We start from the raw sequence: 13,814 nt of genomic DNA, 5'->3' as shown, positions 1-13,814 counted from the left end.
TCTGATGATTGGCTTAATAAAAAGTGATTGACAACGAAAGTGTAGTATCTGATTGGCTGCAGTCAAAAATGATTGCCACATGCTCCGCCCTTTAGCCACGCCCACTGGGGCTCCGGTCTGCAGCTTTACCCTTCTCAAAGCAGCGGCTATATTGACGCAGTTACACTAGCTCCACCTTAAAATCTGTCGCTATATTCAAACAATCACAGTAGTTTTACCTTAAAAACTGTCTCTGTAATTATACAATGTACTTACACAGATTTTACACTGATTTATATGACGCTTTCGTAATAGTGTTACAAATAAAGGTCCATATTTTTCCCTCAGCGTCCAGGTGGTTCCATGGTGTAATGGTTAGCACTCTGGACTCTGAATCCAGCGATCCGAGTTCAAATCTCGGTGGAACCTGACTTTTTATTCTCACAGTATTTTTACAGCTCTTTCGTTTTCTACGGAATCAACACGCTAAATGTCGAAAGTCGAAGGTAGTAATCAACTGAAATATGAATATATGTTTTAAAAAAAATTATATACACCGGTATTCTGATAAAGGTCTTCTGACTTGTCCGAAGAAAGTGGGCCGGCGCATGCGCAGTGGCAGTAAGCAGGACGCATGGATGGGTAACACATCCATGCGTCCTGATTACTGGCACTGCGCATGCGCCGGTCCACGTTCTTCGGCCAAGTGCATTATTTAATGCGCTTTGTTATTATTATTACTCAGTGTTACAAAAGTGTAAATTGCGAGAAGAGCAAAAAATATATATTCACAGCTGTTACCTTATATTCACCCTGCTACTGTGATTTCTACACATAAACATATCCTGCATTTCTTCAGCTGAAAACATTCATTCTCTGATATGTTATTTTCATCTTATCAAAATATTTTATCTATTGTTTTATATAGACACCAGATACCAAAGGTTTGTTGAAACAACTGCCATTTTTCAATCTCAAATGCAGAAAAAGGTAAAAATAATAATAATAATAATAATTTTAAGTTTATTTTAATAAATTTAAGTTAATTTTGTAGACTGTAATGTGTAATGTGCAGTGTACAAAGTAAACAATAACAAATTGATTATAATTAGAGCTGGACAATATAAAAATATTTTATTGTATCGTGTTGAATTTCTTATTGTATCAACAATATATATACAAAGGACAACATCACTGCTTTTCTTTCTTTACTTATTTCTTTTTATTGATAGTGTAAAAAATCATAAATCATGTTAAATTGAACCATGTGCTGATTTTTTTATGTATATATATATATATATATATATATATATATATATATATATATATATATATACATAAATATACCTATATATATATATATATATATATATATATATATATATATATATATATATATATATATATATATAGGTTTATATATTGTTTTGCAAATTTTCATTTTTGAAATAAGAACACACAGTGGCAGTCTTCTATCATACAATAATTTTTTTTAAGTATATAATACACTTACTTTGAGTGTGTGTACATGTTAATATAAGTTGGACAATGGTTGTGATATATTTTATATATATTTCTGTTGCAGGTGGGTATACTGACCACTCACAGGACTCCACCATTCCCCTGTCTTCTTGCGTAGGTTTTTTTGACCCATCAGACTGTTACTGTTGCACAAATGATTAGTCCATATTACTGCTGCACAGCAGTAGAACACCAGGAAGTAGCATTGTATAGTATAGAATAGTATAGTATAGTATAGCGTAGTATAGTATCGTGTAATATAGTACAGTATATTAAAGTGTAGTATAGTATAGTATAGTATAGCATAGAACAGTACAGTATAGTACAGTGCAATATAGTATAGCGTAGTACAGTACAGTATAGTATAGTAAAGCATGGGACTTTGGGTGCAGCCATCAAACCCTCAATAATAATAACATGTTCCTTGGTAGAAAAATTAAAAGCATTCCAAAAATCCCTCTCATCTTTTTATTTTGCCACTGTTAGTTATTGTTGTTGCTATAGCCATATTAGTGATGCTGCTTGGTTATAACTAGGTTTGGCTGCTTTGATTACAGTGTGTCTGTAGGAGTGACTGACTGTGAATCTTTAATGAAACTGACTCTTTTTTTGGACAGTACCAAAAGGTACAGGGGGAAGGCATGGTGCCCACCTCCCGCCCAGAGCCTGCAGCAGTTTCCCTCACCCCTGCAAGCCCCCGCAGCCATACCCCCACGGGGCACGCTCAAGCTGGACTTTGCTGGACCTGAGCCTGAGGTTATCCCAATTTCATGTTTAACATTTTGACATAATTTTGTGTTTCATATTCAATTATTTTTCCTAATTAAATAAGAACAACTAAGTACGCATAAAATTAACATGATAATTTATTACTAACGTTATATATATTTATGCAGTCTAGGCTATTTTTCCTGAATAAAACAACAGGTGGTTACTAGAAAATTCTAACCCCGGTTTTTAATTACAGTTTTTATGCATCTTGGCATCATGTTCTCCTCCACCAGTCTTACACACTGCTTTTGGATAACTTTGTGCCTTTACTCCTGGTGCACAACTTCAACCAGTTCAGCTTGGTTTGATGGCTTGTGATCATCCATATTCCTCTTGATTACATTTCAGAGGTTTTCAATTTGGTATAATCAAGGAAACTCATCTTTTTTAAGTGGTCTCTTAAAAATTGCCAATTTCCAGAGCTGTATACACTATAGTAGCACGGTTTGACTAGAGAGCACAAATCGGCAGAACACCTGCATAAGCTCTATAAGTCGGGCACCGCCTGTCTCGCGAGATTTGTGGCTCAGCGGTGAATCATGGCGGCTGCTATGGATGTGGACACCCCGAGCGGGACTAACAGCGGGGCGAGTAAGAAGCGCTTCGAAGTGAAAAAGGTAAAAATGGAGAAAGAGGGAATAACCTGCTCTCTGTTAGCGGATATTAGGCTCTAATAGAGGGTAGTGGCGCTGAGCGCGGCGGCTGGGTCTTTCTTTTTCCGGCCGCTCAGCGGGTTAGCATGAGTGTTAGCTTAGCATTTCCTCCTGTATAAGCCGGTGTGTTCGTCTTTAGGCTTTAGCAGCGTTAGCTTATCGGTTAGCGTGAGTTAGCGTTGTTATGTTTCTGAATTGGCCCGGGTTTAGAAACATTGCTGTAATATCGGTGAAGCTGCGGAGGAACTGTGGGGATTAGTGTTCACCCAGCCGCTCGGCTAAATCCCATAATATTAACTAGAGAAGCGCTGCCTCAGTAATCCGTCTGCTCCCTCGCTGTTTATACTCTAAACCCAGGCCTGGGCTGCTCCGGGTCTGTGAAGCGTTATTGAATCTTATGTTATGGGTACATTCTGCACTTTTGTGGTACATATTTGTTTTTACCATATATTTTTTAATTGTTTTTTTTTTATTTTGGTGTTTTTAAATTATTTTAAAGTGTTCTGCATGGTATATAAATATTAGTCGTCCAAACTCTGGTTAAAAGCATGTAATTATGCTTGACAACCTTTGTTGTAAAAAGCTCTATATAAATAAAAATTTAATTGAATTGAATTGAATTATTTAGTTTAAAAAAAAAACTATGTTTTTTTTGTAGATTCCTAAGAGTAGCACCTCTTGCTTAGACAGCTTTCCAGATTTTTAGCTGGATTTTCTCTGTCAGCTTTATGAGATAGAGTCACCTGGAATGGCTTTATAGTTAACAGCTATGCTGAGCTCTTCAAGAGTAAATTACTTGAATTTCTTGCCTTTTAATGTGTTTGAGATCATCAGTTGTAAAGTTATGAAGAGGTAGAGTTGGTATACAGTGAATAGCCCTACTTGAGTAATGTTCTAGTTCATATTATGACGAGTACCACTTAACGAAGTAAAGAACAATAAATACTTTAAGAAATGCTAAGTCAATCTGAAAAAAAAAAAAAATCTCCTCAAGTGCAGTTGCAAATACCATAAAAATGTTATGATGAAACTGGCTCTCATCAGGAAAAGAAAGGAAAGGAAAGGAAGAGCATAAGCAAGAGCATAAGCAAGAGCAAGAGTTCATCAGAGTTGCCAGCCTCAGAAACTGCAAGTTAACAGCTCCCCAGATAAGAGCACCTAAATGCTTCAGAGTATTTTGGTTTAACACTTTAGTCTGTCAGAGGTGACTGCAACATTCCGTTGCGTAGAAGCACTTTTGGTAAATCGGCCTGGTCTGTAAGGAGTGCAAGCGTGTGGAACTCAGTACCTGAGGAGGTTAAGTTGCTCACAACATATAAGAACTTCACAAAAAAACTGAAAATGTGGCTTATTAATAACTATAGTTGCCAACATTAAAATATAAGCCTGTTGTGTTGTTTTAGTGATATGATAAATCTTTGTTTTTTTTTTTTTGTGTTATACTGTTTGTCTTTTTCTTCTTACTCTCTTTTTCTTAAATTGTAATTCTATCTTGTGTCTTTTCTCTTTTAAACTTCTTCTTGCCTTTTTACATCGTGGCCTGGGGACTACAGATGAAAACTAGCCTTCTGGCTAATTCTGGCTTTTTTAACTATGTATAATCATGTGTTTTATGAAAATGCACTGTCCCCTTCTAAATAAATAAATACAAAAATACAAAAGTTTGTTTGTTCATAGTTTGGATGACTTCAGTATTAATTTACAATCTAAGAGCGAGATAAGGAGAGAACATTTGAATGAGCAGGTGTATACAAACTTTTGACTGGTACTATAAAGTCCAAAATCCTGGTTTACATTGGTTTAATCACAGCTTACTCCTGCTCAGGGTTTGTGTGTGGTGCAACTTGTTTTGACTTAATATGTAAATATAAACTTAGTAAACATGTACAGTACAACTAGCCTACATTTTAAGTTTGCGCACAGCTAGTGCAACCGGGCCCAGGGGTATTGATGTGATTTGGTTTATTACATGAAAGGCTCCTTAGCTGTATAACTGTATCTGTTCCAAGTAGTCAGGTTTTGGATATAATTCCAACTGTCCCTAATGTTTTTCTCTCCTTGCACACCTGTCCTTTTTTTGTACATTGCAAATTAGCTTGAATAAACTAGAACTGTCACAGTAACTAATGGTTTAGGCGATACATTGTCCAAGGAATTATTTCTATGAATGATTTTATCACTGTAAAATCATTTTATGTCAGTGATACAATAATAATATTAGAATTAGAATTGAAAAAAGTGAAAAATATATTGTTGCCAATATGTCAGTAGTGTAATTGTCATGCTGGGTCTAATAAAACCTAATAAAAGTTCAATCTTAATGTAAGTCCATTAATTCCTTCTTCAGAGTTTCTTTCCTCTACAGTCTGTTCACGATATTATCAGCCAGATCTTCTCTTGTTATGTGTGTTTGTATGTAAAAAAATAAATACATTGACCTGTGGGTATGTCCAAATCATGAACACTTAAATCATGTCTGTCTTTGTGTTTTAGTGGAATGCCGTTGCTCTCTGGGCCTGGGACATAGTAGTGGATAACTGTGCCATCTGCAGAAATCACATTATGGATCTCTGTGAGTATTCCCCTGCTTCTCTTTTTGTTGTAAACTGATAGAGCTTAAAATGACTATCTGAAATTCCTGGAAGGAAGGTAAATAAATCTGAGATGTCTTAAGCAAACCTGTTTCGATAATGTCTCTGTTATGCGGGAGGCGTTGCTCAGAGAGTGCACGTTTGGCCCCAACATACCTGAACTCTACAATTAGAGACACTGAATACCAGTCCAGTGTATTAAAAGCTGAATCTGATCACAGATGGATGTGTGCCAACTGCTTTGTATGTTTTAATATTTGTATATCTGCATTTTAACATAAATATTATTAAAATGATAGATTCTAGAAAATAGAAAAGTTATTAGCAAACTATAAAACTGTGGAAGGTTCTTTTACATATGAAAGTTTATTTAGCTACAAAATGATTTACTTTTACATTTTTATAATTAATTAATCTCATTTGACTCCTGTATTTTGCGCTGATGAGTTTTGTGGATGTGTTGCAGGTATAGAGTGCCAGGCCAACCAGGCTTCAGCTACATCAGAGGAGTGCACTGTAGCCTGGGGAGTGTGCAATGTAAGATTAACTGATGACACACACACACTTTCACTCACCAGAGTCAATAAAACGGGACTGTTCAACTGTTGGGATTTACTTGCTTATATATATATATATATATATATATATATGTATATATATATATTTTTTTTACTTCTACACTTTAACCAATGTATTTCACACATTTACTGTGACTTTTAGTCAAATTATTGTTTGTTCAATATAATCACTTATAATTTTGGTCGTAAATCACGTAAAATAAAGCTCTTAAATTTAGCTTGAGGTAGTTATTATGTATTTGATGTTATGTCTGCTGACAGAAGTACAGCCATTTACTTTAATGAATGCAGTGTTCAGTATTCAGCCAGACATCCCATTTTGTTTGATTTCGGAAAGATTATTTATTTCTGTTTGTTTAAAATATTGTTGAAATTGCTTTGTTTGCATTAGTGGCCTTTATTTTCACAGTCTGTGTGTGATGTTTTCACATTTGCCTGCGTCCATGTTAGAGAATTATTACTGTTAAAAGCAACAGTAAAAGTGTGCTTAGTAGTGTTATGGATAAACTAAGTCAAAAGTCATTGCACCCCTAATGTTAAGAGTACTGTCAAATGAAGCGTGTTTTGTTAAGAGTTTTCTGTTTAAAATAACCTTTACATATTTTAACAGTATTGTTTGCACTGTTGCAAAAAAAAAAATAATAATAAATAAATAAATAAACGTCAAATTCCGAATTTGCGATTTGTTCTCTTTCAGCATGCTTTTCATTTCCACTGTATTTCCCGTTGGCTGAAGACAAGGCAGGTGTGCCCTCTGGATAACAGGGAGTGGGAGTTCCAAAAGTGAGTGTCCTTTTTTCTTTACTGTCCACATTTCTGGACACATTATTTTTTTTTTTAATTGAAAAGAATCGTACATTTTTAGGAATCAGTACATCCTTAGACACTTTCACAGAAAGCACATTATCAGTCGTAAATTACTGATGTTCCTTCCTGCTTGAACAACCCTACTGCTCAACCCTACCTGGGGCAGTTGTTTGCTGGATCCCAGGCCATTCTAGTCTCTCGGGCAATTAAAAGTGCAAACCATGCAGCGAGGACTGGGATAATTCCTGCTGTCTGCAAGCCCCACAAAACTAAACCATCAGCTACATTTAACAAACAGTGGAACAGACGACTAACAATTAAATGCATAAGGCAAACCCCAATATAGAGAGACAGAGTGATGGCCTACTGCAAAAATAGGAATAGCTCACATGCACTAGATAATATATTGGACATACAGGGTTAAAGCATTCCTTTTAAATATCAGCAATGGTTTCCCACACTTGCCAAACTTGCCAAACTCTCCTCTCATTAAAGCCTTTACCAGAATGAATAATTTTGCCACGCCCACTTTAAGAAGTTTGCATATGCATGTGTAACAATTTCAACTCGGCTCACGTGAAGTGGATTACAGTCGTATTGTATTTAAAGTACCATATTATTCGCACTATAAGGCACACCGGATTATAAAGTGTACTATCAATAAATGGCTTTTTTCATACACAAGGTGCACTGGCTTATAAGGCGCCTTTCTACAAGCAGCACTTGTTAGGAACAGGGGTGTCTGTTTCCATTCTAATTCAGCAGGACTCACCTCTGGGGGGGTAATGCTAATGCTGCTCCAGCAGTGCTAGCTAGGGTTAGCACTACAGTCAGACTACAGGCCAATAGGCTATTTAACCTTATTTACAGCATATGTGGGAATACAACATAGCAAGCTACATAAATTCCACTGTCCACCATCTTCCAGTGAAGAGAAGCTGCATCTCTCGTTGAAGGCGCTAAATTTAAAACATCCAACAAAACGTCTGTACATCTGTTCGTATCATTGTGTTGAGGGGAATCTCTTATAAAGCTAACATACTTTGTTGGGTGCTGTGAGGCTGTCTGAGACACTACTTGATACCTACTCAGATTGACCACAAGTGTGTCTGCTGTAACTGAGCTTCAGAACCTAGCCTTTTTTCTCAGTAAGGTTGTTCTGGTGTTGGTTACCCCCCACAGAATGGTAAGAGCAAACATATGGGCGTTTGGGTGAATGTGTTATATTTGGCTCCTTTTAATCACAGATGCAGCTTGTTTTTGTGAAAAATAGTGGATACAAGTTAATTGCCTTGTGTTCAAAACTCTGATGTTCAAGCAAACTTTTCTTCTTCAAATGACTGTAGCTCTCTGTACTAGTTCTGTATATTGTATTACTGTGATAAGCTGCATCAATGGATCTGCTGTGCACCAGAAGTTCTAATACAAAGTAAACGAACTTCGCCCCATCCTGGTTCTTATGGAGAATAAGGTGGATAGCACCTGATTGAGTTCCTATAAATTACTAGATTAAAAGCACATATCTAAACTCCCATAACAGCATCCAATGAACTGCTCCTGCCAGGAAAATGGCATCTAAGCTGATGTTCAACTCCTGTTATCTAACCTATGTTCTTTTCTGCTTGTGATTTTCAGGTATGGACACTGAACACCAGGATCAGCTTGAGTTTTCTTTCCTGATTGGCTGCTTCAGAAATCACCACATGTTTAAGCATCTGTTTAGTCACCGGTGTGTCCTTTCTGCTGAGCATAAGCCTGTATGTTCCCCATACAATAGTTTTTAGTTGGCTTAGAAAGTCGTTTTGATTTAACAAGAATTGATGTAAATTATAAATAAACGTGTGTCCCACATTCCTGTTCAATCGAGTGTTTGCAGCCAGTGCTTTTTATTGGAGTACTGTTTTTAACTGTCTGAAATGAATCCCATCACACATTCAGGATGATGCTACACCAGCAATGCTAACAGTAATGAGCTCCAATACCATCTACTAATAATGCAAAAAAATATATCTATAGTTCTAAAGAGTGCATTGCCATGCAAGTGATTTAATGTCTTTTCATATAAACAATAGAAAACCTGCACATTCACGGTTTCTTCATAAATCAAAGTGTATTAAATAAGAGTAGATTCTGTTTTTTTTTTTACATAACTGTCTCCAACATCTAGTGAAGACTTTCTACTAGATTTTGGGGGATCATTGCTGTAAGGATTTGATTCCATTTGACAAGAGCACTAGTGAGGTCAAGATGTTTGATCACCTCATCCCCAAAGTATTGGGTAGAGCACAATTATTCAAGAGAATACTGTGGGCTGGTGGGCTTTTTTCCCTCTGGAGCCCACACCTGGTGTTGGATATGATGCCAGGAGGTTCATTTAATTTTTATCTGCCTCAGTCCTATTCTTTCAGGAGTACTTTTCTATGAGACGTACCAAGCTGTGTGTGCATTTGCAGGTACAGTTTCCCAGAAAGGGATTAAGCCTAGTCTTGAACCACACAACATTTTAAATGGAGTTTTTTTGCACAGAAAGGAGAGTATAGTCTACCATTAGGTTGTGAAACTGACACATAGTAGAAGGTTGGAATCCAACCTAACGGAGATAAAAAATATATATAAAAAAAACATAACTGGCTGTTAACTCAACGTGAATAACTAAACTAACGCTGTATCTTTTTAAATCAGTGGTTAAATGTATGAAGTTTGTTTTCTGTCAGCTTTTATTAGAAGTATGAGCAGGGAACTTTCTAGAGAGGAGAAAACGCATTAGAAAATGTGCTCCAGGTTTGTCAGGCACTAGAGGGCGCTCCCGAGTTTAGCCCAAAATGAACGGGTTTATACGGAGCAAGTGTATCTATAAGGTAATCATGTAACAAATAATCACGTGTGGCCATGTTTAAGTAGTGGGGACAATTTATTAAAGCATGGGAGCAAGAAAGTGTAAGTAGTGTGGACTAATTAATGCAACAAGATAATTAAGTACTTGCCATGACTTAAGGCAGGCATGGAACTGAGATAATTAAGTAATGGAGATGACTTATTAAGAAGTGAGAAACAAGATTATTAGGTTGTGGATATGACTTGGGGCATTGTAACAAGATAGTTAAGTAGTTGGGACAACTTATTATGGTGTGGGAACGATAAAACAATGTAGTGGGGTTGACTTATTGAGGAATATGAATAGTGAGGATGACATTTATGTGTAGGAACAAGATGGTGTGGGATCCAGATTATTAGTAGTAGGAAAGACAGCTTATTAAAACATGGGAACAGGTTAAGTAGTGCGGATGGCTTATTAAGGCGTAGGAAAAAGATAATTAAGTAGTAGGGAAAACTTATTAAGGTGTGGGAAATTAGACAATTAAGTAGTGGAGATGACTTGGGGCATTGTAACATGATGATTAAGTAGTGGGGATGACTTATTAAGGTGTGGAAATGAGATAATTATGTAGTGGGAATAACTTATTAAAGCATATAAACAGAATGAATAGTGGGGATGACATTCAGGTTTAGGAACAAGATAATTCAGTGGGGGGGGGCAACTTATTAAGGCATGGGAAAGAGGATAATTAGTGGAGACAACTTATTAAGGTGTAGGAGCAGTGTTGGGCACGTTACTTTGAAAAAGTAATTAGTTACAACCCCTGGCAAAAAGTATGGAATCACCACTCCTTCAGACATTTCATTCTATAAAACAAACTCTGATCAAAAACATGATACAATAATAAGGTCATTCCAAAGTGCAACTTGTTGGCTTTCAGGAACACTCAAAGAAATGAAGAAAAAACATTGTGGAAGTCAGTGAATGTTACTTTTATTGACCAACCACAGGGAAAAAATATGGAATCACTCAATTCTGAGGAAAAAAGTATGGAATCATGAAAAACAGATAAACAAAAGATGATTCAAAATACATCACTAGTATTTAGTTGCACCACCTTTGGCTTTTATAACGGCTTTCAGTCTCTGAGGCATGGACTTGATGAGTGACAAACAGTATTCTGCATCAATTTGGTGCCAACTCTCTTTGATAGCAGTTGCCAGATCAGCTTTGCAGGTCGGAGCCTTCTTGTGGACCATTTTTTTCAATTTCCACCACAGGTTTTCAATTGGGTTGAGATCTGGACTATTTGCAGGCCATGACATCGACTGAATGTGTCTTTCTCCAGGGAATGCCTTCACTGTTTTTGCCCTATGGCACGATGCATTGTCATCTTGGAAAATTATTTCATTATCTCCAAACATCTGTTCAATTGAAGGGATGAGAAAACTGTCCAAAATGTCAATGTAAACTTGTGCATTGATAGAAGAATTAACCACAGTCATCTCCCCAGTGCCTTTGCCTGACATGCAGCCCCATATCATCAAGGACTGTGGAAATTTGGTTGTTTTCTTCAGGCAGGCCTCTTCATAAATCTCACTGGAACGGCACCAAACAAAAGTTCCAGCATCATCACCTTGTCCAATGCAGATTCTTGACTCATCACTGAAGATAACTTTCATCCAGTCATCCACAGTCCAGGATTGCCTCTCCTTAGCCCACTGCAGTCTTGTTCTTTTATGTTTAGGTGTCAATGATGGTTTTCTTTTAGCTTTCCTGTATTGAAATCCCATTTCCTTTAGGTGATTTCTTACGGTTCGGTCACATACATTGGCTCCAGCTTCTTCCCATTTATGCTTCATCTGTTTAGTTGTACTTTTTCGGTTTTCAAGACAAATGGCCTTAAGTTGCTTGTCTTGACGCTTTGATGTCTTTCTCGGTCTACCAGTACGCTTGGCTTTAACAACCATTCCATGCTGTTTGTATTTGGTCCATATCTTGGATACAGCTGACTGTGAACAGCCCACATCTTTAGCAACCATGCGTGAAGAGTTACCTTCTTCAAGAAGTTTCACAATCCTCTCTTTTGTTTCAAGAGACATTTCTCTTGTTGGAGCCATGGTTCTTGCCATTCTAATTCGTCCAGCAGCCCTCCAAGGTGTCATGACTGCAGGTGTTTTTAACTGCAGACTAACGAGCAGATCTAATCTGAGGCAGGTGTCCATTTAGGGAAAGGAAATTGACTGGGTGTGTCCTTATTTTCTACCTTCAATTTGAGTGATTCCATACTTTTTTCCTCAGAATTGAGTGATTCCATATTTTTTTCCCTGTGGTTGGTCAATAAAAGTAACATTCACTGACTTCCACAATGTTTTTTCTTCATTTCTTTGAGTGTTCCTGAAAGCCAACAAGTTGCACTTTGGAATGACCTTATTATTGTATCATGTTTTTGATCAGAGTTTGTTTTACAGAATGAAATGTCTGAAGGAGTGCTCATCCAAGACTGGTGATTCCATACTTTTTGCCAGGGGTTGTATAGTTACTCGTTACTTCTCCAAAAAAGTAACTGAGTTACTAACAGAGTTACTCCACTATAAAAGTAACTAGTTACCAGTAAAAGTAACTATTGCGTTACTTTTATTATTCGCCCTCCAAAAAAAGGAAATCAATTATGTATTTACTATTATTATTAGAAAAATAACAAACGAAAATAAACCCAAAATGTTGGCAAAAATATAATCTAACGAATTAAAAAAAAAAAAAAAAAACGAAATTCTCCACACAACCAAAGAAAATTACTAAAACATATAATACTGAAAAAAACGGAAAAAACGGAAAAACGCATCTGGGGATGAAATTAAACAAACCAAGCCACACTCAAAGGAAATATGTATATATAAACTAAACAAAATAATGGACAATAACAACAATCTAATGACCATTAAAATGGTATTAATATAACAGCTTCACCAAAAGAGAATAGAGCTTAGATCGGGCCCAAAAAATCTGACCTGACCCGACCCAGCCGGAGCCGTGCACGTTCTGCCCGAGCCCGACCAAACCCGAACCATAAACTGTCTGTTATCGGGCTGATTGAATGAGCGAAATATAATCAGAATTATGTTAATTAACACTGCAACATAGAAGCATATCTATTATTTAATTAACATGATTTTTAAGAACAGCTACACACAGTGCTGCAAGTCAAACGCGGAGGCGTTCACGTGTGTCCAGAGCTATGTGATTACATTTTTTCATTTCTATTATAGTTTAATTTTATTTTGTTTTACTTTTTTCTGTTCAGTAAGTTTTAATTTGTTTTTAGGCTTGCTAGTTTTTATTATTTACACATCTCATCAGAGAGATCAATCTAATAAACGGGAGAGAAAGACAGAGAGAGAGAGAAAGAGAGAGAGAGATTTCTGGTATGAGCTACTCACAGGTAAATGTTCTCACACACTGTATCTCCTGTTTCTCTTTCATCTGCCTCGCGCTCATATTGTAATCCCATACATAATTCTGCAGTTTCAGTGTTTTCTGTCGTATTTTGCGGCTAGCGCGAGCGCTTTACACAAGAACTAACGCCACGGACCACGAGGTGCCGCGCGCTCGGCACAACACCCCCCGCTGTACAACTCTGCTGTACAACAGCGCTTATAAATAAATTAAACACGAAAACGAGGGTATTCTATCAGTAATTTCAGTTCGTTTTAGTTAGCTTTAAGAACACAAAATACAGTTCAAGGTAGTTTTTTCCTTTTAATTACCGTTTTTATTAGATTCAGTTAACAAATGTTTTTTCACTTTCAGTTTTCGCTATTTCCTTCGCTTTAGTGAACAATAATAATTAGTTACTTAGTAACATTGTGATTATCACACCAGAGCTTTATGTAAAATAAAAATAGGAGCCTGATTTCGGGTCGGTCCTCGGGTCAGGTCGGGTTCTGGCAGAGAATCTAAGAGAAAGCAGCAGCACCACAAAAACCGGAGCAGCTAAAAAGAGCTTAACGTCCTTAATTCGGAACTTGGGCTGTCCACGGCAATCACTGAATTGATTAGAGCACGCAAATCGTCACAATTGTGCCTCACTTCACCA

The 13,814-nt window shown here is 36.8% G+C and overlaps 1 protein-coding gene and 1 non-coding gene across 2 annotated transcripts; both read left to right on the top strand.

Moving 5' to 3' along the window:
* The first annotated feature begins 336 nt into the window (after positions 1–336).
* Positions 337–408, top strand: trnaq-cug (transfer RNA glutamine (anticodon CUG)). The gene has a single exon. It is a non-coding gene; the product is annotated as a tRNA-Gln (tRNA).
* A 2,322-nt stretch (positions 409–2,730) lies between these two features.
* Positions 2,731–8,762, top strand: LOC107197156 (ring-box 1, E3 ubiquitin protein ligase). Its single transcript, XM_022682931.2, has 5 exons — positions 2,731–2,888; positions 5,418–5,496; positions 5,982–6,052; positions 6,791–6,876; positions 8,536–8,762. Exons 1-5 carry the CDS (start codon positions 2,811–2,813, stop codon positions 8,546–8,548), a joined length of 327 nt encoding a protein of 108 aa, XP_022538652.2. The 5' UTR covers positions 2,731–2,810; the 3' UTR covers positions 8,549–8,762.
* Positions 8,763–13,814: the final 5,052 nt, after the last annotated feature.

Source organism: Astyanax mexicanus, unplaced genomic scaffold (genome assembly GCF_023375975.1).
Source record: "Astyanax mexicanus isolate ESR-SI-001 unplaced genomic scaffold, AstMex3_surface scaffold_38, whole genome shotgun sequence".
Lineage (NCBI taxonomy): Eukaryota > Metazoa > Chordata > Actinopteri > Characiformes > Acestrorhamphidae > Astyanax > Astyanax mexicanus.
This window is presented reverse-complemented; position numbering and strand designations above follow the sequence as displayed.